We start from the raw sequence: 23,281 nt of genomic DNA on the forward strand, positions 1-23,281 counted from the left end.
TGGCTCACCACAAGGCAGGCGAACTGGCCCTGCTTGTAAGACACGCGGCGGGGCAGCCAGCCAAAATGGCGGCGTTGGGGTTTTCCCTTCCTTCCAGCTCGGGGCTCAGAAACCCGCGCTTGGGGACCACGTGACGCCCGGATGATGACAGTGCGGTTCTCAGCCAGGTCCGGACTGGGAGTATAAGTGCAGCCCATCAGCCTACAATAAACTAGTCTGCTCACTGAGCTCAACCCGTCTGGTTGCGTGAGTTATAACCATGTAACAATTACAGTGCGGAAACAGGCCATCTCAGCCCCTCTAGTCCGCACCAATTTTAGTGATCTCCTCTAGTCCCACCTACCTGCTCCCTGTTCATAACCCTCTAATCCTCTCACATCCATGCACTTATCCAACTTTCTCTTAAATGACAAAATTGACGCTGCTGCAGCCACCTCTTCCGGAAGGTCATTCCACTCAGCTGCAGGAGCAGTGTAGCCAACACTACAATTTCAGCATTCTAAATCATTCGGCACGTACACTGCAGTGATGCCTGCCATGTAGGAGTAGGTTAGAGCAATCTCATGTTTTTTTACGAAGACTATTAACATAACTAGCCAGATCATAGAGTATTATGCTTGGACTCAGATTCACAAACTCGCCTGGAAAGGTTAGCATGGTGCCCATATACTAACTAGCTCTGCCGCTACACATCTAAGGTCTTCCTAAACAGCAATACACACTCCAAGGAGAACTGTGGGCAAGTGTTCACTGAACGTAGATGCAACACCACCTGCTGTTAATGCCTTCAATTTGTCGATGGAAACGCTCAATGATGCCTTTGCAGATGATAAGCCCTAGTGCGAATACGTGTAGTGCCCAGAAGATCAGTGAGAGCTTGGGACAACACCAATTTGAACTGAGACCCTCGATCCATTATAATAGTGACCGAACACCGAAAGATGGAATCAAAAGATTCACAAAGTCCTGGCGACTGTCTCCGCAGAGATGTCAGTGATAGGAATTGTCTCCTTCCACCTGGTAGTCCGGTCTTCACATGTGAGCAGATGAGTATATCCCCGAGATGGTGAAGTGGGCCTACCAAATCCAGGTGGAAGTCATGAAAATGGGAAACCGGAATAACAAAATCTCCTAGCCTGGATTTTGTGCGTCTGGAGACTTTAGAGTGTTGACGCAGCAAGCAGGTCCTTGCCCATAATCCAACATCCCATTTAACATGAGGTCAGGTAAGATGTATCAGGATGCAATAGATTGTTTAGACATTCAAGAATCTCCTGCCTCGTAGCCGCCGACACAAAAGGCCTAGGCCTTCCTGTGGAAAAATTGCAGACTAACTTTTTACCTGATTCATCCATGGTCACATCTTGAAGATGGGAGACGAGAGTTGATCCAGCGATATCAGATGAGATTGAGATTGGTGTGCTGTGCATGAGCTATGGTAGTGAAATCAATGGCAGTAATTGTATGAAAGGCTTCATTGTTGTGCCTGGACAGGACGTTGGCCACAGCATTCGCTTTTCCTCGGATATGCCATATGTCCGATGAAAATTGCAGTATGAAGTCCAAGTGCTAAATCTTGGGGCATGTTGAGATGTGTGCTTGTACTTGCAATATGCATAAGAGGCTAGTTGTCTGTATAAATGGTGAAAGGACAATAAAAGGCCAAAATGTTTCACTGCGAGATAGATGGCCGAGTTCTCGACCAAACATACTATACTTTGCCTGAGCCAGTGACAGCTTGGCTGAAAGAAATTCCAGAGGTTCCAATACCCACAGGCTAGACCTAACACTGCTCCCACAGCTTTGACAGATGCATCTGTGGTAAGAGAGAGCAAGGCGTTGGGCTTTTAATGTACAAGCGTTGTACATCAAAACTCTTCATATCATTGAAAACATGCTCAGCATCCCAAAATTAATGGTCTTTTCGACACTGACTTATTGGTCCTTTTAGTAGTTCAGTAAGGGGTAATAGAGATTCTGCAGCATTTGGGAGGAATCAGTGATAAAAATTCATCATGCTTAACAAAGTTGCAACTGGCCAAACGTAATGGATGTAGAAATTCTTGAATCTCTAGCACTTACAATTCATTGAGCAAAATACCATGTTGCGTAACTCTGACCCAAAAATATAAGATCACTAGCACCAAAATACTGGGATTGCTCACAGTGCCAAACTCATCAAGCCTCTGAAACAATAAGATATGTGGATCTTGTGCTCCTCTTCATCCACACTTGCATCCAGAATATCGTTGATGTAAACAAAATAAAGGCCGGTGAGTACATGGTCAATAAATTGTTGGAATATCTGAGCTGCATTCCATAGACAGAAGAGCATTCACAGAAACTCAAGCATGCAGAAAGGGATGATGACTGCCGTCTTTGCAACATCGGAAGGCTCGACTGAAATCCGACAGTAAGCATGTACTAGATCTATTTCTGCGAATACATTTGCCATAGAGGTTTGCTGAAAAGTCTTGTAAATTCAGATGTTGTATCGGTCAGGCACAGTAGAATTGTTCAGGGCACAATAATCACCACAAGGCCACAAATCCCCAGGAAATTTTTTTTGGAACCATATGAAGTCCAGCAGCTGTCAGATCTGTGGACTATGCCCAACTCTTGCATGTGGTCAATTCCGATTTCGCAATTTTTAAAAAAAAAAAGACATTTCAGGAATAATCTACAAGCTGCACTACCACTGGAGGACCCCCGAGTATCTATATGATGGGTTACTGCATGCTTAACGTCTGTGTGACAATGCGATAGGGTCTCTTGAACAAGGCTTGGAAAGACAGGAGCCAGGTTGAAGGCTCAGCAGTTAGCTGATGATATTGGAACTCACTTGCAAACTTCAGCCATGACACATATCCACCAACAAACCAAATTCTTTCAAGAAATCTGCTCCCAAAATGGAATTTGCCACGTTTGCAACCGTAAAAACCCAACAAAAAGGTTTCTTGAGACATGAGTGACCTTGGCCATATGTTTGAATATTAGAATCATTCGCGGCTAAAAGAATGCGTGACATATTGGGGTGTTTGTTCCTCCACGTTTGGAGGGACCACTGAAATCTCTGCACTAGAGTCAACAAGAAATTGAACACCCAATGAGGAAAAGACAATGGCCAACCTGCCCATGGGTAGCAGTTGCCTCTACTGCCGGGCTTGGTGATTTCTCAGCTGCCATTCGTGGAAGTTGCAAGATGGCTGACAGGACCAGACAGCAGCACCCTATCTCCAATGCTTCCAACAAATATGCTGTCCTTCACCTCTGCCACATCTTCAGCCAACATGATTCCAACCAAATTGACGGAAGGGATTCCACTGCGTGCCCAAAGCCTGGACCTCCATAGTCAGTGCTACCATTTGCTGCTCCAGCTTGGTTATCTTCGATCTAGAAGGTGCTGGCGTGTCACATGGTGCAGTAAGCAGTTGTTCCAATTCTGTTTGCCCCTGTTCACTTGGGGAAGAAGCCTAACCTATCTTCAAAGCAGAGGTCGGCATGATCCACCAACTGATTGAGGGTGGGCACCAGATGCTCTTGAACATAAGGAGGTCAACATCGACAGGTAAAAATCATTTTCGACGGGATCTCTTCCAGCTACCCTGCGCCATCTCCTCAACGTCTATGATAGTTGCCTATCGCCCAGGCTGTCAACAGTTAGTAATTGGGCAGTACGAGTCTCTAGATGGCTGTGTACACTGCAGAATAACCACCTTAAGCATGTCATGTAAGCGATTACCATCTGGATCCACTAAGACATCCTCCACTTCACAGGCAATCTGCTCTGGAAAATACTCCACAAGTAAACAGTACTTTGTCTTCTGACTCATCACACTGAGGGCAGAGAAATATGGTTCGAGGATCATCAACCATGCTAGTCATTATTAATAAAAGTGGGGGGGGGGGGGATCTTTACTTTGACCACACCCCCCCCTCATTGCTCCTGTAAGGGGTTTAACCTCATCACTGTCCATTTTAAATTAGAAAGTACTGTGAGCACATGGGGGTCACCACTTGTAAAGGCACAGATTTACCACAGCTGACAAACAAATGCATTCACTTGTTTCTTTCACCACATGAAGTCAATTTTCTTTTTTTTTTATTCACTTGACACAGCATTGCATTCTTCAACTCCCCAAACATCACCCAGCTAAATTCCTGTGACCCTCTCATTGGCTCACAGCCACACAGTTGATCCTGATACTCACTGTCCTCCTGACAAGGTAAGTACACGACCACGACAAGTTCCTCCAGTATTTCTGTGTTTTAACTAGTCTGGTCTCTGTGACAACAAACCACACAGATTATGAATCTTGAGCAAATACCCAGACCAATATTAGCAATGTCCTGTGAACAAATAAATCACTTTTTCTCTATTTGTCTCATTCTAAAATGATTAGTCAGTCCATGCTGCCAGAGTATAGGGAGACCTCCATTCCAGCATATCCCATAGATACTATTTAATATTCTTTGTATTTTTCCAGCTATTAAATATGAGGATTATTTTCAGCGGTGAAATAATGCCAGCTTGAATAGAATGATGAGAGCATTATTTCCAATGTACAAGCAGAAATGCCTGAATGTGTACTTTTATTCAGTTATTGTAAATGTTTGTGATATTCCCTGCTTTACCGTCACAGAGAACAGATACTTGCAGTAATGGGTGTCGCTAGGTGAACCATACAATCTGCTTTGCATTACAATAGCTTAATTCTACCCCAAATTAATTTCCTGATGTTACACACTTTTGACGAAAACAAAGTTTTAAAAAAACAGGAAAAATCTACACAAATAGATCAATACAAATAGATAAAGGGGGATTTCTTATGACATTTATTGATAGATACACTTAGCACTTGGTTAGAAGTGGATAGTGGATGAATGCCTTTTTGTTGAAAAGGGAAATGATTGAAGTGGGCCTGGTGCTACATTAACAAGATCATTGTATAATGATTGTTGTTGGAGTGCTAACAAAAAGCGGAGGTTTTCCCAAGACTTCTGAGGTAGCAGTGAAGAGGATGAGTTAATTCTATGTTTTTGCCACAGCAATACCGTCAAAGCTTGTAATTTGTTACTTGTCATTTTCAATAATTGGAATGAGTTTGTTGTATTTCAATTTCCCCTTTCAGTTTATGCATATTCTGTGGGGAGAGGAACGAAATGTTCACTGATGAAGGCTTGGACATCCACTACTGGAAGCATTGTCCAATGTTGAGACGTTGTGAGCATTGTAAACAGGTGTGTAGAATTCATTGACAATTTACTGTCTGAGCCTCACTAATCTGGCATTGCATTTTGACCATTAGAACATTGTGTTTAAATGTAAATTTTTGAAGTACTGTACCATTTACAAATCCTTTATCTGAACATCTAAAATCTGGAAAGCTCCAAAATCCAGCAAGTGGGGACTGGCGGTTTGGGAAGGCAGCCGAGTGGCGGCAATTGGGGGGGGGGGGGGGGGGTGCGGCAGGGCGACTGGGAAGGGGGTGGGGGATGGATACGGCAGCTCAATTCGGGTGGGCTTTCCAAAATTCGGAAGACACTATCCCCCAAGTGTTCCGGATAAAGGATTGTGTACCTGTACTTTAGAATAAAACCTGCAAATTTTTTTGTGTCTGGTCTTTTCATCCATTGTGGTTGTGTTGACCATGATGCTATTCTAAACTAATCACATCACGGTTCATAACCTTGCATTCTTTGCTTGTCTATGTGTCTTTCTAAATGTCTAATAAATATTTCTGTTGTATCTAATTCCATTGCCACCCCGGCAACTTGTAATGGCCACCTACCACTCCCTGTTAAGCTAAAATTAATTGCCTTACCTATCTCCTGTAAACTTTCTCTCGACAAAATGACCCTGAGAGGCATTAATCAGCGAGCTAGAGAATTTTGTATCCCATCAGATTGTCCCCACCCTAGACTTGGATCCAAGTCGATCCAATCTCTCCTTTGAACTTGTACACCTTAATCCAAGCAGCATCCTGGTGAATCTCTTTTACATTCTCCAAATTTTCCACATCCTTCTGAGAGTGGCGACAAGGACTCCATGCGAGACCAAAGTTTTATAATGTTACGCATGATTTTTATCCCAATCCACTTTATCCACTCAGAGAAACACCTTCTACCATTATCCTCTATCATTCATTTCTGATCAAGTCAATTTTGTATCCAGCTCAGCTAACTCACCATGGATTTTATGGACCAGCTCACCAAATCTATATCAATGACATCCTCTACTCTACCTTCATTTATCATCTTTTTCAGTTCCTCAAAAAAAATGGATCAAATTTGTGAGAGAGCATTTTCCTCTTGGACGTCCCATGCTTTTCCAAATGTAGATGACAATAAACTCTCTGGTTATCCAACCAACTAGCCTTTAAAAGGTTTCCGCATTGGATAACGGTAGAGTTCATTGTCAGGCACATTGTACAATTTTGTTCCAAAATTCTTGGTGCATCTAAACACCCACTTTATTTAAAATAAAATAAAAACAACTACAATCATATAACCTCAGAATTAATCAGAGACAGTAAATACAAAAGATGGATAGTTAATTTTTGTAGTTGCCTTAATGTAAGAAAAAATGGCATTACAATACTTCAGAGATCCTTTTTATGGTGCCCAAGAGTAGTTCATAGTTAGTTTACCAAGGGAGGTTCGAGAATCTGAGGTCTGTTGGACTTCAGGCGTCTGTACCCACTGCCTGAAGGTAGCAGTGAGGAGAGATTGTGACCTGTGTGATGGGGGTCGTTGATGTTGATTGCCTTCTGGATGCTTTTGATGAATGGGAGGTCAGAGCTTGCTACGTTTGCCTAGTCCTGCAGCCTTTTGCGATCCTGAACACTCGAATTACCAAGCCAGGCTGTGACGCAATGTGCTTTCTGCAGTGCACCTGTTGGAATATAAAGGAGTCTTTCTTTTCTTTGGCTTGGCTTCGCGGACGAAGATTTATGGAGGGGTAATGTCCACGTCAGCTGCAGGCTCGTTTGTGGCTGACAAGTCCGATGCGGGACAGGCAGACGCGGTTGCAGGGGAAAATTGGTTGGTTGGGGTTGGGTGTTGGGTTTTTCCTCCTGCCAAATCACCTTCGAAAAAAATAGGTACAGTTGCCTTGCTGTTCTTGCTCCCGGAGAGGTTTTCTGATATATGCACTCTCAGGAACTTTTGGACTTGCCCTCAAACAGTGCCTGCCAATTTACTTCCCTCGACCCTGCCTAATACTGTTGTAATTTGCTTTACCCCAATTGTAGAAAGTTGTGCTTAAATATCCTATAAAATGATTTTTTAAATTCCAAGTATTTCTGCAGTATTGTTGCCTACGGTACAGCATGTTTACAGTTAAAAGCGTCAGGTTGTGAATAAGAAAATAATATTTTGTCCCAACATTTTGCTGCTTGGTATAATTTCAGAGTTTAAAAAAAGGTTATAATTCTGTTGGGAAATGTGTAGGCTGAATGAGACTAAAATTGAAGTCATTTGATACCCTTCATTTTCCCATCAGCGACTTGTTGATTTAAATTTAATTTAGACACCTAACACAGTAACGGGCCCTTCTGGCCCACGAGGCTGTGTTGTCCAATTGACCTACATCCCTCATATGTTTGGGAGGATGGGAAAGAAACCCACGCAGACACAGGGAGAATGTCCAACTCCTTACAGGCAGCACAGGATTCAAACAGGGGTCACTGGCATTGTAACAGCATTGAGCTAACCACGATGCGAGTTGTGTTGCCCTTAGTTCATTGAACTTTTTAAGGTAACCTGAGAAATATATGTGCTTGAAACTCATGACTCCAGAAAAATAGAGCTGCCATAAAAATATCTCGGGCAAAATAGAAGTAAGAGAAAAAGAAATGTGTGGAGAAAGTAAAGGCTCAATGAATGAATAATGCATTGTGTCAAATGTTTAAAATTGAATGCACGTTTTACCTCTCCTTGATTGTGAGGTCTGATGTCTGCTCTTTCCCTAATAAAGAGTATGACGTTTCCACAACGTGCTAAAGCAAATGGGGACAACAGGGCCGTAAGTCTCCAAAGAACAGACTAAACGGTAGTATAAGTCTGCAACATAACTAATGTATTGATGATTAGTTGGGACAGAATTACTTTATCGAGCAGAGTACTGTGTTTTAGCATAATGCCAGTGGAGTATAGACTTTGAATAAGGAGGTGCCTTTTTAGTGTGTTCTATTTTCTCAGACCTTTCGTTTGCAGTGCAGTAACAAACAGACACAATTTGATAAGCATCTTGATCTATAAACTAAGCTGATTCAGAACATGTACCTGAGAATGTACCTCAGTAGATTGTACAAAAGCCCTGAGTGCAATGTCCCTTTGATTTGGTGAATTATAGGCCTTGCTGAGACAAGGCAGTGATGTAACCCCTTATTTAAAGAATTAGATAAATTAGCAAGGCAATTTAAATAAAGTATAGCAGAAAATTCAAATTTGTAGAATACCAAGAAGAGTTCAGTCAGAATCTAGACCCAGGAGGATTTGCTGCAGAAATGGAAGAGAAAGGTCAGGAGAACCAAGGTAAGGGAAGTAGATGTGTATTTCTGAGGTTCAAGAAGTGATTCGGAGATGTCATGTTGTCTCTCTGGTGCCAGGAATATTTGCTATTCACAAGAATAGCAAACAGAACATTCTGGGGGGTGGGGGGGGGGTGGGCAGGGAGAAGGTATCTGATGGTGTCAAAATTAGAAGAAAAAGAGATGGTTATTTCAACATATTTTAAGGACTTAAAAAGATTACTGAATAAGACCTGAAAGGTAGTATCTCCTCGTCATATCTGCTGCCATTGAATGTAAATCTTGTAGGATCCATGCAGATAAAAGTGTTGCTGAAGTTCCTGTAATTATTCAAAAACGTTCCGTCACTGTATTCATGGTAGTAAATTTGATTCAACATTGGCCTCATGGGAGAAGCCAGAGAGTTGGAGTGGATGATTGTTTGTCTGTGAATAGTGGTGTTCTTCAAGGATTGGTGGAAGGTCCATTACTGTTTGTCATCTGCATCAGTGGTATCGATGATGATGTGGTCATTTAGTTCAACGCATTTGTAGATGATACAGATTAGAGGTGTAGTGGACGGCAAGGAAGTCTATTAAGGCTTGCAGAGGGATCTGGATCAGCTGGAAAAATGGACCTGAGAATACAGATACATAATTCCCTGTAAGTGGTGTCATCGGTTGATAAGGGCGTAAATAGAGCTTTCGGCACTTTGGCCTGCATAAATCAAAGTATTGAGTACAGGAGTACTCAATAAAGTTGTATAAGATCCTGGTGAGGCCAAATTTGAAGGATTGTGTGCAGTTTTGGTCACCTAACTACAGGAAATATTATCAATAATATTGAAAGAGTGCAGAGAAGATTTACTAGGATGTGGCTGGGACTTGAGGAACTGAGTTACAGGGCAAGGTTATTCTCTGGAGCATAGAAGATTGAATGGAGATTTAGTAGAGGTGTACAAAATTGTGATGGGTACAGATAGAGTAAAATCCACTGAGATTAAGTGAGATACAACCCAGAGGATTTTTAACATTTAAGTAAAATGTTGACAGGCAAATGGATGGGAGGGGGTGATTTGGGCCAAGCAGAATAATGGTTTGGCACAGACTAGAAGGGCCAAATGGCCTATTTTCTATGCTGTTAAGTTCTGTGGCTCCAAAGGGATAAAGAGGGGCAGCAGTAAGCAAAAATGATGTGTTGAATAATGAAAGGGGGGGGGAAGCTGAAAAACAGAAATGGAACTTGGACTGGCTCAGCAGACTGGGCAGAAGTAATGTTTCAGGACTAAGATTTTGCTCAACACTGAGAGAGAGAAAGTAAGTTCATTCTAATATGCTGAGATGGTGGTTTGAGGGAGATTGTATCAAGGCTTTAACTCTGATAGAGTGTGGACAAAGTTGCTCTGGGGATAAACGGCAAATGGAGAGGGAAAACAAACCAAGGAATGCTGTACATCCCATACAATAAAGGAGAATGTGACAACTGTGTACACTGTTGGAGCCATTTACATGACCATGTCGATTCTCTGAGACTTGGACTCCCTTCTAATTGATGTACAGCTTCAGATTTGCAAGGTTTTCCCCATAATTGAATCCATCTTGAGAAGTTCTAGTGGGGTAATTGTTTGACTTCTGAGGAAAAAATAGCTGATGAAAGAACTTGGAAAAATCATTGGGAAAACAGGATAATATATAACTATTTAAAAATGCATTAATTAAGCACCAACGCATTAATAAAGGACACTGCTTTACCTCCTGAGTTTCTCCAGCTCTGTGTTTTTACTTCAACGTGGTGTTTGAAGATTTTTGTGTTTTACTACCATCTTGCATTAATCCCATATTTATATTTCCCACATTCCCCTCTTCTGAACCCTGCCCAACCTCCCACCCCCAGAGTGTAGCTGTGTGGCAATTTATTATGGCCAATTAGCCTACCATCTTTCATGGCTTTGAAATGTGGACTGCACTGTGAGCATCCAGAGGAAATGGACGTGGTGACTGAGTGAATTTGTAAAATGGTACACAGAGTGCCAAAGGACGGGATTGCTCGAGATGTGAGGCACCAACTCTACCAGCTGAGGCTCAGCGCAATAACTTGGCATTCATAATAACGTAATAATGGAGATGGCAACTCTCATATCTGTGTGACCAGTTGACTGAAATGTTGTGTTCCGAAAATAATTTTGGTCTGGTTTCTCTCTCCAGGTAGTAGAAATAGCCAGTCTCACTGAGCACAGTCTGACCGAGTGTGATAAAAAAGATAGCTTTGGGAAGTGTCCTCGATGTGGTGAGGCAATAGCAAAAGAAGATCTCCAGGAACACCAGAAGATCAAGAGCTGCAATGGTAAGATAATTACTATTTGTTTAGTGAGAATGATGAAATTACTGTGCAAGCACAATTAATGCTGGTGGAATTTAGCAGGATGTGCAGCTTCCAGAGAAGGTGTAGATATATTACCAACATTTCAGGCCTGCGCCCTTCTTCAGGATATCAGCAAATAGCAGTCTGAATCAAAAGGCTGGGAGAAAGGGCAGGGAAGGAGCACAGATAAAAGGTAATAATTAGACATGGAGGAGAGGACGACAAGAGAGGAGAATTGATCAGGGGAGGGGATGGCTCTGTGAATGCAAAACTGGAAGAACAAAGACAATAGGTAAAAGGAGAATGAAAGAAAGCGAGAGGATAGGGGAGGGGGGATGGGGGGCTGGGGGCTAGTGGAAACTAGGGAAGTTGGTGTGAATGCCATCTGGTTGGAGGGTGCCCAAAAACAACATGAGGTATTTTGTCTGCAAATTACTCTGGCATTCAAAAGCACTCAGAAACTATTATAGTTTAAAAACTTCAGAGGAATTAAAATAACTAGATAAACTTGTAAAAACTTGTAAATTAGTTCTTAAAAAAAATAGAAAATTACCTTAAAGTTGTGTAATGCATCTGTGTTGATATTAATATTTAGGATAATGTTTAATGTTAAGCTATTTTTCTTTTAAATACATCTTGGTTAATGTAGTGGGTTTGGAACAGGGTTACGCACATCCATACAATACATTCAGAAGTGAGGTAATCTTTCGTAGTCTTGACATCTGCAAGGCAAAGTTATGAAGGTCACAAGGTTTTCAAGAAACTAGAATTGGCAATTGTTAAAGATTCCAGCAAATGATCACATGGTTTCCAAGACTTGAGATTGATCTCATTGGTGATATTACATCAGATGATGTCAGAGAACTATATGACTGAAGGCAGTTTGAATCTGAAGACTACTGAAGAAACACTTGACATCCTGGAAAGGCAGGATAATAATCTCCTTATTATAGGAAATACAAAATAAAGTGGCTTTTAATGAGTAAGACCACTTCCGGGCAGCCTCATATGCCCTAAAGATGGTTACTCCTGTTTAAGAAAAAATTCATCATGAAAATCAGTTTCACAACCCTAACAAGAAAGGAGGAAAACATTCATGAAGAATCTCTCTCTGAAAGACAGCTCATCAGGAGACTTGAGTTTAAAGAGATCTGAAGACATAATGTTTAAAAGCATTTATTACTTCTGAACCACAATTTAAAAAAGATTCTGAAGTTCAACAGGAAGATTGAAACTGGACTTTAAAATTGACTTCTCAGACTCGTTTAAACTGTAATAATTTTGACTTTAAAACACACACGTTTGTACATAGTGGTGTTAAATTTAGAGTTAAGTTTAAAGATAAGTTAGAAATGTTCTGTTATTAATAGTTTAATAAAAGCTATTTTGAATTTACCATTATCTGGTGATTTTTTTATTGTTGTTCCTTTGTTAGTATTAATAATGTTTTATTAGTTCGTAAAAGTAGTCTTGTTGTCTCAGAAGTAGCTCTCTCGTTCTCTCCTTTGGAATGAATGAAGTCAGTTTTCCAACCAGGTTTCTTGAGGTCACTACATGAAGTTAACATTGCAGCTCAACTTCACAATGTTGGAATGCAGTTGGGTAAGGACTTGGAGGTTTTGCATCTTCAGAATTACCTCTGGTTGTTGTTATGAACCTTCCCATAAGAAAAAAATTGTGTCCTCATGTTATATTTTCTCATATTCTTTTGTAGTCAATAGTTTAAGTTATGGATGTCTTGACTGTAAAGATGTACAGAGAAATGTTTCTCATTCATGCTAAATATGAAAATTTTGAGGAAATATCTTGATTGTAAATAATTTTAATTTAGATTATTTAATCTCATAATTATAATTTCATAACAAATAGTGCAGTCTTTATTATTGTAGAATTTATTGCTCCACCTGTCATTTATTTACACGTTTCTTCTTTGGCTTGGCTTTGCGGACGAAGATTTATGGAGGGGTAATGTCCACGTCAGCTGCAGGCTCGTTTGTGGCTGACAAGTCCGATGAGGGACAGGCAGACACGGTTGCAGCGGTTGCAAGGGAAAATTGGTGGGTTGGGGTTGGGTGTTGGGTTTTTCCTCCTTTGTCTTTTGTCAGTGAGGTGGGCTCTGCGGCTTCTTCAAAGGAGATTGCTGCCCGCCGAACTGTTAGGCGCCAAGATGCACGGTTTGAGGCGATATCAGCCCACTGGCGGTGGTCAATGTGGCAGGCACTTAGGCAGTTAGTCAGTCCTTTTACCTCTTCTTTGGTGCACCTCTGTCTCGGTGGCCATATAACACGATCTTGGGAAGGCGATTGTCCTCCATTCTGGAGACGTGACCTACCCAGCGCAGTTGGATCTTCAGCAGCATGTATTCGATGCTGTCGGCCTCTGCCATCTCGAGTACTTCGATGTTGGTGATGAAGTCGCTCCAATGAATGTTGAGGATGGAGCGGAGACAACGCTGGTGGAAGCGTTCTAGGAGCCGTAGGTGATGCCGGTAGAGGACCCATGATTCGGATGCAATCCGCCTGATGGAGATGCTGGTAGTCATGGTGGGGAGCTGGCTGATGGAGGACCTCAGTTTTCTTCAGGCTGACTTCCAGGCCAAAGATTTTGGCAGCTTCCGCAAAACAGGACGTCAAGCGCTGAAGAGCTGGCTCTGAATGGGCAACTAAAGCGGCATCGTCTGCAAAGAGTAGTTCACGGACAAGTTGCTCTTGTGTCTTGGTGTGAGCTTGCAAGCGCCTCAGATTGAAGAGACTGCCATCCGTGCAGTACCGGATGTAAACAGCGCCTTCATTGTTGAGGTCTTTCATGGCTTGTTTCAGCGTCATGCTGAAGAAGATTGAAAAGAGGGTTGGTGCGAGAACGCAGCCTTGCTTCACGCCATTGTTAATGGAAAAGGGTTCAGAGAGCTCATTGCTGTATCTGACCCGACCTTGTTGGTTTTCATGTTGAGGAACTTTGGGGGGCATCCGAGGCGCTCTAGTATTTGCCAAAGCCCTTTCCTGCTCACGGTGTCAAAGGCTTTGGTGAGATCAACAAAGGTGATATCGAGTCCTTTGTTTTGTTCTCTGCACTTTTCTTGGAGCTGTCTGAGGGCAAAGACCATGTCAGTAGTTCCTCTGTTTGCGCGAAAGCCGCACTGTGATTCTGGGAGAATATTCTCGGCGACACTAGGTATTATTCTATTTAGGAGAATCCTAGCGAAGATTTTGCCTGCAATGGAGAGCAGCGTGATTCCCCTGTAGTTTGAGCAGTCTGATTTCTTGCCTTTGTTTTTGTACAGGGTGATGATGATGGCATCACGAAGGTCCTGAGGCAGCTTTCCTTGGTCCCAGCAGAGCTTGAAAAACTCATGCAGTTTGGCATGCAGAGTTTTGTCGCCAGCCTTCCAGACCTCTTGGGGGGGATTCCATCCATACCTGCTGCTTTGCCACTTTTCAATTGTTCAATTGCCTTATATGTCTCTTCCCGGGTGAGGACCTCATCCAACTCTAGCCTTAAGGGCTGGTGAGGGAGCTGGAGCAGGACAGATTCTTGGACTGAGCGGTTGGCACTGAAAAGAGATTGGAAGTGTTCTGACCATCGGTTGAGGATGGAGATCTTGTTGCTGAGGAGGACTTTGCCGTCTGAGCTGCGCAGCGGGCTTTGGACGTGGTGAAGGGCCGTACACAGCCTTTAGAGCCTCGTAAAAATCCCTGGTCGCTAATGTCCGCGCTGAGCTGGGTTCGTTTGGCGAGGCTAGTCCACCACTCATTTTGGATCTCCCGGAGTTTGCGCTGAAGATGGCTGCATGCGCGACGGAAGGCTCGTTTCTTCTCTGGCCAGGGCGGCTTTGCAAGGTGAGCCTGGTGGGCAGCTCGTTTCTTTGCCAGCAGCTCCTGGATTTCCTGGTTGTTTTTGTTGAAATAGTCCTTGTTTTTCCTGGAGGAAAAGCCCAGTATCTCTTCAGTGGATTGCAGTATGGCCATTTTCAGCTGATCCCAGAGGGTTTCAGGGGACAAGTCCGTGAGGCAGATTGCATCCTCGAGCTTTGCTTTGAGGTTTGCCTGGAAGTTTCCTCTCACTTCGTCTGACTGCATTTCCAACATTGAACCTCTTTCTGGGGGCTTTACTGTTCCTGGACTTTGGCGAAGTGAAGGTTAAGCTTGCTGCGAACAAGCCGGTGGTCAGTGTGGCATTCCGCGCTGGGCATGACCCTGGTGTGGAGCACATCTCGTTTGTCTCTCTATCGCACCAGGACGTAGTCCAGGAGGTGCCAGTGTTTGGATCGAGGATGCATCCAGGTAGTCTTCAGGCTGTCCCTCTGCTGAAAAAGGGTGTTTGTAATGACAAGCCGCTGTTCTGCGCAGAGCTCCAACAGGAGGCGCCCGTTGTCGTTGCACTTGCCGACACCAAGCTTGCCCAGGATTCCTGGCCAGGTTTCTGAGTCTTTGCCGACGTGAGCGTTGAAGTCACCAAGTATGACAACCTTGAAGGCTGTAGGGTTGCGTTGAATGAGGTTGCGCAGATCAGTGTAGAACTTGTCCTTTTCTGCTGGTTCCGCCTGGAGGGTTGGAGCATAGACACTGATGAGGGTGATGCGACACTTGTTTTGAAGGGGGAGTCGCATGGACATGATCCGGTCCGAGTGGCCTGTCGGGTGGTTTTCGAGTTTGGAGGCAATGGAGTTTTTGACCATGAAGCCTACACCAGATAGGCGTCGTTCATCCATAGGCTTGCCAGACCAGTAGAGTGTGTAGCCCGCGCCACGTTCTTGGAGGCTACCTACATATGCAAGGCGGACTTCACTGAGAGCAGCTATGTCGATGTCAAGTCTGAGGAGTTCATGTGCGATGAGGGCAGACCGACGTTCAAGTCGGTGGCCGTCAGCCTTGTCTAGCATGGTTTTGATGTCCCAGCATGCTAGCTTGAGTTTGTGAGCATCTTTTGAGGGGGAGGACATGGAGGGGGAGGACGGGGACATGTCCTCGGGCCTGCGCAAAGGAGCTTTTAGGTGGAGTGCAGTGTGCGCAGTACTGACCCTACCCTTTACACCCATGGTTTGTGTGCCGTGGCCAAGCAAGCTGGGACGTGGCAGCGAGGTCCTTGGGTCGTAGGTTTTATATCGGAGTGGCCTTCTCCTATGCAGGTTTCTTACCCGGGCTGGAGGGGCCTGCCTCCCCTCCTAGGTCGGACCATACCTGGTTGCAATCCAACCTGTTGGCCTCCGCCTGCTTCTTGGGGCCTCTGCCTGCTTCACTCTGCCGAGGCCGGGGCCACTGCCTCCCCCTCACTTTTGCCCGGATCGGGGCTGCCGCTGCCTACCTTCTGCTCAGACTGGGGCCGCGGCTGCTGCGCCTACCTTCTGCCTGGATCAGGGCCGGGGTCGCCGCTGCCTTCCCTGTGGCCGGACCGGGGCTGCCGCCTCCTTTCTGCCCAGACCGGGGCCTCCGCTTGCTTCGCTCTGCCGAGGCCGGGGCCACCGCCTCCCCCTCGCTTTTACATGTTTAACATTACAATAATCTCAATATCTGAGTTACACTCTGTAACCATTGTCAAAAATGGTTTGTGACAGCCATTTTTCAGTAAATTTAAATATTTTGGTTAGGTTTCAGTTTCAAATTTACCTCTCTTTTTCAGTTCTTGATAGAAGCATGTTATTGGTGCTTGGGAAGCTAAAAGGTCTGAAGGCAGATAAGTCACCTGGACCAGATGGACCACATGCTTGAAAGAGGTAGCTTAAGAGATTGTGGAGGCATTAGTCGTGAAGAAATCACTGGAGTCAGGAATGGTTCAAGAGGACTATGAAATTGCAAATGTTACTCCACTATTCTCGCACCATTTGATGATATTTTCCACCTCATGTTGAAGATGTCCATAAGGATCTATTGTCAGTGGTCCATGACTCATTCAGTACAGAACCGGGTACGTTGTCTGGACCATGTCTTGTATGGGTTCACCTAAGATGGAATTCTCCTCACCTTTGCCACATCTGTGCAAGGATTCCATTTATCAGGAGGAGATGCATCTTTCTTTGGCATCAAAATATTCTTCTCATCAAACGATGCATAGAAGGTGCTCAGTCTGTCCGGAAGGGAGGTGTCATTATCTTTTGGTGTCGACCCCTTGCCACATGTGCTGGTGTTGCACAGCTGACTGGGTCTTCTGTGCATCTTCTTTGCCTTCCAGATTGCATAGGAGAGTTCAGCCTAGGCTGATAGTGCCATCTTGTCTCCTGTCCTGAAGGCAGCATCACGAGCTCTGAGACGTGCCTGGACCTCTCTATCCAATCATGGTTTCTGCTTTGCCCTGATTGTGTAACATTTGAGACATCCTCGATGCACTTGCTAATGTAGCCAGTCACCAAGCTCGTGTACTCTGCAATGTTTACATGGATGTTGCAGGTGGCCCGAAACAGCTCCAGTCTGTGGTCTCAAAGCAGTCTTGTAGTACTTCTGTTGTCCAAACAATCCACCCTCCAGCCACATCTACCTGCAAACTAGCTTTGTTTGTTTTGCCTGTGGTCTGTAAGCCGAGATTAACTGGATGAATATGTGATCTGAATAACCAAGGATACTAAAGCGGCAAAGGGCAGCCTTGTACGCACCAGGGACGCAGGGGGCGAATTTTTTTAAAATTTAGAAATGCAGCACGGTAACAGGCCATTTCAGCCCACGAGTCCATGCCGCCCAATTTATACCCCATTAACTTACACCCCCAGTGTGTTTTTGAATGGTGGGAGAAAACCAGAGTCCCCAGAGAAAACCCATGCAGACATGGGGAGAATGTACAACTCCTTTCAGTCAGCGCAGGATTCAAACCTTTGTCTGGTCCCAATCGCTGTTACTGTAAAGGTGTTGCACTAGCTGCTACACGAACCGTGAAGTTGACATGCTGTTGAAACCTTGATGGAACAGCAATTGAAGTCGCCAGCTACAAGTATGGCCCCATCAGGGTGGGACATCTTAGCTTCACAGATGGCTGCATGAAGCTCCTTCATTGCTTCACCCTCATTTACCGAAGGCAGAACAAAAATTGGCAAACAGCATGGCTGAGAATTCCCTGGGTATCAAGAAGGGTCTGCATTTCACCAACATGAACGTCTTTATTACAGACAGATTTGTGCATCAGTTTTCGCTGATGTAAGTGCATAGTCCCACTCCTCAAGGTTTGTCAGAGGCACCAGCATTTCTATCTGCCCTGAGGAGATAAGGCCATCAAGCGGGATTGTCAAGTTTGGAATGGAGTCCTGGAGCCACGTTTCTGTAATCCACGAGCACAGCAGCCTTGAAGTTCTTTGTGGTTCAGATGCCACCTCAGGTAATCCATTATCTTCTCCAGCGATCTTACATTTACGAGCAAGCTCACATGTCTGAATAGGTTACCTCTTGGCTTATTGTTCAGTTGCCATTTAAATCAGTTTGCAGGCTCCACTTGCTATGCCTTTCAAGAACAAACACCAGTTGGACAATCTCTTCAGCTACTCTAAATGTGTAAAATAACTTTTCTGAAAATATGGAAGAATTCAGTAAAATTAAATTTAGAATTCAAACAAAATCAAACCAATAGTATGCTGCAATTTAAAAAAAGTCTTCATCGTTGCCTGGGTGCAGCCCTTTGGCTTGCCGTGAAATTTTCATTGCGAAATTTTGAATACAAAAGAAATACCAAAGACATGAGAGAGTTCATTGTCATCAAGAAACTGATATGAACCTGGGTGAGTTTACCTCAGTGAAGGCATCACAATTAAAAGCTTGGTGTTGATTGTTATTACTTGTGCAGATGGAAAGAGAAGGCAGGTGAAATTGGACCGCTTTTCCTGGAGGTGTTTTTATCTCAGAGAAACCTTCTCATGGATTACACGATTAAAACCTGAATTAGAAAGCTCCAGCCGTAACACAATGGAACCATGGTAATAAACATTTTAAATATCTGCTGCACATCAGTGAAATGATCATGGACTAGGTGTAACATGGATGGGCTGTAAATGAGGTTTATTTTTAAAAGTGTGCAACTTTTACCATTAATCTGCCATCGTCAGGATCTACTTGACTCCCTACTGCTTGGAGGATTTACCTGTGCTGAAATTGGTTCAAAAATAGGTACAATAAAACTTCAATTCTTCCACACTCTACAGCTCTGCCATGCTGACTGATTTTCTACATGACTGAATGTTTACTGCAGACCAGGTGAATTTCAATAGAGCAGGAAACGTAAAGCAGTTGCTGCTCAAGCTACAGGCTTCCTTTTTTTTGGATCGCAATTCGTATTCTGGCAGCACATTCAGCCTGTAGTTCAGTCCCTGGTCTCAATTACACTTACAAACAATGGCTCAGGTGGTATAATTTGTTCTCTGAACCACTGACTCTCATTCGGGACAAATGAATTTGTTAAGTGTTGTGCGATCAGGATTTCTAAACAGACCAAAACTGGATTATTGGAGTTTCTGTGCAATTAATTCTGAATTTTTTTTTGGTTATGCAGTTATCTCTTTGGAGAGGTGGATCATTGCTTCTATTGGGCTTTGGTTCTCATTTCCATTAAGCTGGCAAGCTCTGGAGAGTAAGAAGTACCTCAGAGTATGTAAGACCACTTGAGAATGAGTTTTGCCAAGCAATTTAAAGGCTTAATTTAGCAGCATGTATGAGAACCACCTTATTCATTTAAATGCCGTTTTTTAAAATTATTTGACTTTGAAATTGCAAATTAATTGATTTTTAAATAGTAAATTTAAATAAAGCATTTATTTGATTTCTATTAGTTTTCATATTGAGAGGGATAGCAAGTCATGTAAAATATTTCATATCCACCAATATGATGTCAAATACCTTGGGGTGGCATGGTTAGTGTAGCAGTTAGCGCAAAGCCTTTACAGCACCAGCGATCGGGACCAGGGTCCAAATCCTGAGCTGTCTGTAAGGAGTTTGTATGTTCCCCGGGGGCTCTGGTTTCCTCCACTGTTCGAAACTACCAGGGGTTGTAGGTTCATTGGGTGTAAATTGGGTGGCATGGACTTGTGGGCTGAAATGGCCTGTTACTGTGCTATATGCCTAAATTTTTTTTAAAAGGGCTCAAACCTGATGCATTGGTTATGTATCTTTATTTTTGCTCCATAAATGACCTGCTGAGTTTCTCCAGCATTGTGCTTTTACTTCCACTATGGTGTCTGCAGACTTTCACGTTCTACTCCTACTTACTGATGTCAAATGGAATTTTATGAGCACCATAAAAAAGAGATGATCCAGATGTAAGGAGATATGAATGTACTAGACATCTTGCATCTGCCAGAATGGTAGAGCAATGCTGTCACTTCACTTTAATGAGGGCAAAATCAACTGTATGGTCTTAAACATCTTGTCCAAGTGGATTACTGCACAGAAAATGGAGTATATGGGATAGGAGTGAAGGATGTTGCTAGGTGAGAAAGAGTTAAAGCATTGATAATGGCTGAATATTGTGCAAGATGATAAGTGGTAACCAGATGAAATGGTTTTGCTCCAAAATTGAGCTTGGATCCAAAATTTTGGTGAAGAATTGGGGTGTTGATATTTTGACTATTTTATGGGGAAATCTGAAACAAAACAAAACACTACATAATTATTGTTAAACAAACTCTGCAGGCATAGTGTCTATAGATTTTGCACATATCTTAAGAATCTATACCATTTTCTTTGTTATTTGGCCTGGGATGCTTTGGTACTGAGATATTTTTGGATGCTTAGGCACAAATTCAGAGTGAAGGGGCAATGCGATAGATGATCCACCATAAATAATAAAGCCTGCTTGAAGAAATGCAAGGCATGTTTATTTCTGATTCTTTGTTTTTAGCAATGGTGTGGTGTTGACTGCGTTTGCAAGTGGTTTGCTTGCATTGCTGGTTATCTGAATGATTTCATTCCTTCTCCACCTCCTTCTCACTCTCTTAACCTCATCTACCTCTCCACCACCCAGTGATAGCAACTCTGATGTAGATTGCAATTTCAGCAAATCAAGCCAATGAAAAAGAAAACTAAACTTGAAATAATTGTCCCTCCAAGCAAGGCTGGCAAACATCTCTGTAAGGGAAATGCAAAACACCTTTCTCTTCCCCTTGAAAGACACTTTAACCAACTGGATGGAGAAATGAGATCTAAAATGCTCCAAAAATCTAATTTCCATGTGCAGCTTCATAACTGAACCAAAAGGCCAGGCAAGGTCTTCCAAAATGCCAGGCAAGGTCTTCCAAAATGCCAGGCAAGGTCCTCCAAAATGCCAGGCAAGGTCTTCCAATATCTTGTAGATGCCTCCGACATGCGAAGCGTGGAATCTGGACTGCATCAGTGCTTTGATATTCTTTGTTCATGGCTGTCATTGTTTGTACATCCCACACTGCCTCCCTGGAAGCATTTATGATCTGAAATGATCTATAAATCAGATCAGATATGGATGGCAGATTTCTTGGAGGATTTGAGTTAAAGCTATGTTTATGTTTGAATTATCAACACTGATGGCTTTTTAATCTAGATTTATCTAATTGATTTTAATTTCTCAACCTGCTCTTGTGGGTTCCAGGCTCTTGTTTCCAGATATAGCCACTATTGTGCAAAATTCAAAGGGATCTGTGGTTTGGCAAATTAGATAGAGGTTGATGTAGAAACTAGTGGTAATATGGCCATGTCCATAAATATTCTCATACACATATATAATGTTCAGTTTACCTACAAAGGTGGAAAAATGTTGGTAACACTGGACAATGAAGATTTTGCTTCCTGAACACTTTTGGGTGTATTATGAATTTTGGCCTGCTGATCATGAAATAAATACCTTAAAATTTTCCTCTATCACACTTTTTTTAAAAGATATGACCTCTTTTTGTGATTTTCTGTTTTATTTTAAGTCTTCTTCAAACATGTGGTGCAACACGTCATTGAAAATTCATTTTCTGTATTCGTACTTGGACTTCTTCCCTGCTAATCTTGATCTAGTCAGTATCAAACATGGTGAAAGGTGTCACCAGGATTTAGAGAACATGGAAAATCAGTATCAGGCCAATGCTGGCCGACAATTGTTGGACCCTGACATGAGAGGAGTCAGATGCCGAGTACAAACGGTAATAAGCAGCAAAACATTTTAGGTCAGTTGAACTGACGCAATGTGTCAGCATCATTATGCGATTGAACGTGCAAAATTCAATGAAAGTTAATTTAATGTTTCTCCAATTTCCTATGTAGTATGGCACATTTGAAATGATCTTTGTGTTCATCTGAAGTTGTCTATCATAATCCCCAATTTATTTTCAGGAAGAAAACCTTTTGGAAAAAAATTATTGTCCATTGTAATTAGAATGCATGGTACACCAAGTTATGATGTGCTTTCATTCAACTCTTTCTGCAGCTGCCAAGCCTGAGAAAATAGCCAACCACTGTCCACTGTGCCATGAAAATTTCCAGCCAGGGGAGGAGGTAAGAATTTAAAAATTGTTGTGGGGATTCCATTTGCTCTTCCTCTTTGGTGCAATGGTTATATTTTATTTTGTATTATAATGGAGATGTTGCCTTTTTTCATTGTTTGAAAAACGTTCTTTATTTCTCCCTTTGCTTATCTGGTGATTTTGTTGCTATTTGCCAACATGGTGGTACAAGGCCAATGTAGTTCTGTTTTGTGTCCCTCTGCTGACTTGATATGAAATATGAAAATGAGAGAGTCTGTATTGTAAATACAGAATTACAATGTACAGATCCACCAAAATTCTTAAATGTTGCACAGGCGCACAAGATAACCCACAACAGTAGTATAACCCAAATTACCACAAAATGCCACGAGGCAGAAAAAGAGAAAGAAATATAAAAGGATGGATAAATATTTGCAGTTGCCTTGAGTGAAAAATAAAGTGCAGACAGATCTTTTGGTGGTCCCAGAAGTAATACAGGATGATTGTAGCAATGTCACACTTCATGTTCTGTACCTTTACTGCAGTTCACTCTGTACCAAACTACTCATATAATAATGATTTCCCCTGCTGTATTGGTAGCAACTCTGGCAGTGTGGGATTTGCCAGTGTTGCTGGCTTCCTTGAGTGCTAACATCCGTTGGTTCCGCTGGTGTGCCTTTAATAGCCCAAATCACTTTATGAACAGGAAAGATTTTAACTCCCTAAACGAGCAGTTTGGTGTGGATTACAAGAATATTTAATCACGATGCCATGTTTCTAGGAAGTTCATATTCTTCAACTTCAGGACATTTTTAGCGCTGCTTGATAGGATGGATCTGAGCGAATGAGGGTGCACAATGCTTCTTTGTCTACTCACAATTGTTTTGGGGATTCCCAAAACAATTGTTTTCAGACCACACTAACTGAATACAGATACAATGAGAATCACTGGGATCCTGAAATACATTGTCTTGGTTCAGGGAACATGCAATGGAAACTAAAGAAATGTGACATAATCTGT

General features: G+C 42.8%; 1 protein-coding gene and 1 non-coding gene across 8 annotated transcripts in view; both read left to right on the top strand.

The window, feature by feature from the left end:
* The window catches only part of cep104 (centrosomal protein 104), a 135,558-nt gene that overhangs the window by 89,415 nt on the left and 22,862 nt on the right, over window positions 1–23,281 (top strand). For all 7 annotated transcript variants that reach the window (XR_011351843.1, XM_069919057.1, XM_069919059.1 and 4 more), the window contains 3 exons: window positions 5,133–5,241; window positions 10,718–10,856; window positions 22,224–22,291. Coding sequence is in view for 6 of the 7 variants with exons in the window: in XM_069919057.1 (XP_069775158.1) it covers window positions 5,133–5,241; window positions 10,718–10,856; window positions 22,224–22,291 (316 nt within the window). In the remaining variant the exon portion in view is untranslated. The remainder of the gene's footprint in view (window positions 1–5,132; window positions 5,242–10,717; window positions 10,857–22,223; window positions 22,292–23,281) is intronic.
* On the top strand, window positions 7,920–8,075 carry LOC138756008 (small nucleolar RNA U109). The gene has a single exon (XR_011352687.1). It is a non-coding gene; the product is annotated as a small nucleolar RNA U109 (small nucleolar RNA).

This window comes from Narcine bancroftii, chromosome 2 (genome assembly GCF_036971445.1).
Source record: "Narcine bancroftii isolate sNarBan1 chromosome 2, sNarBan1.hap1, whole genome shotgun sequence".
Lineage (NCBI taxonomy): Eukaryota > Metazoa > Chordata > Chondrichthyes > Torpediniformes > Narcinidae > Narcine > Narcine bancroftii.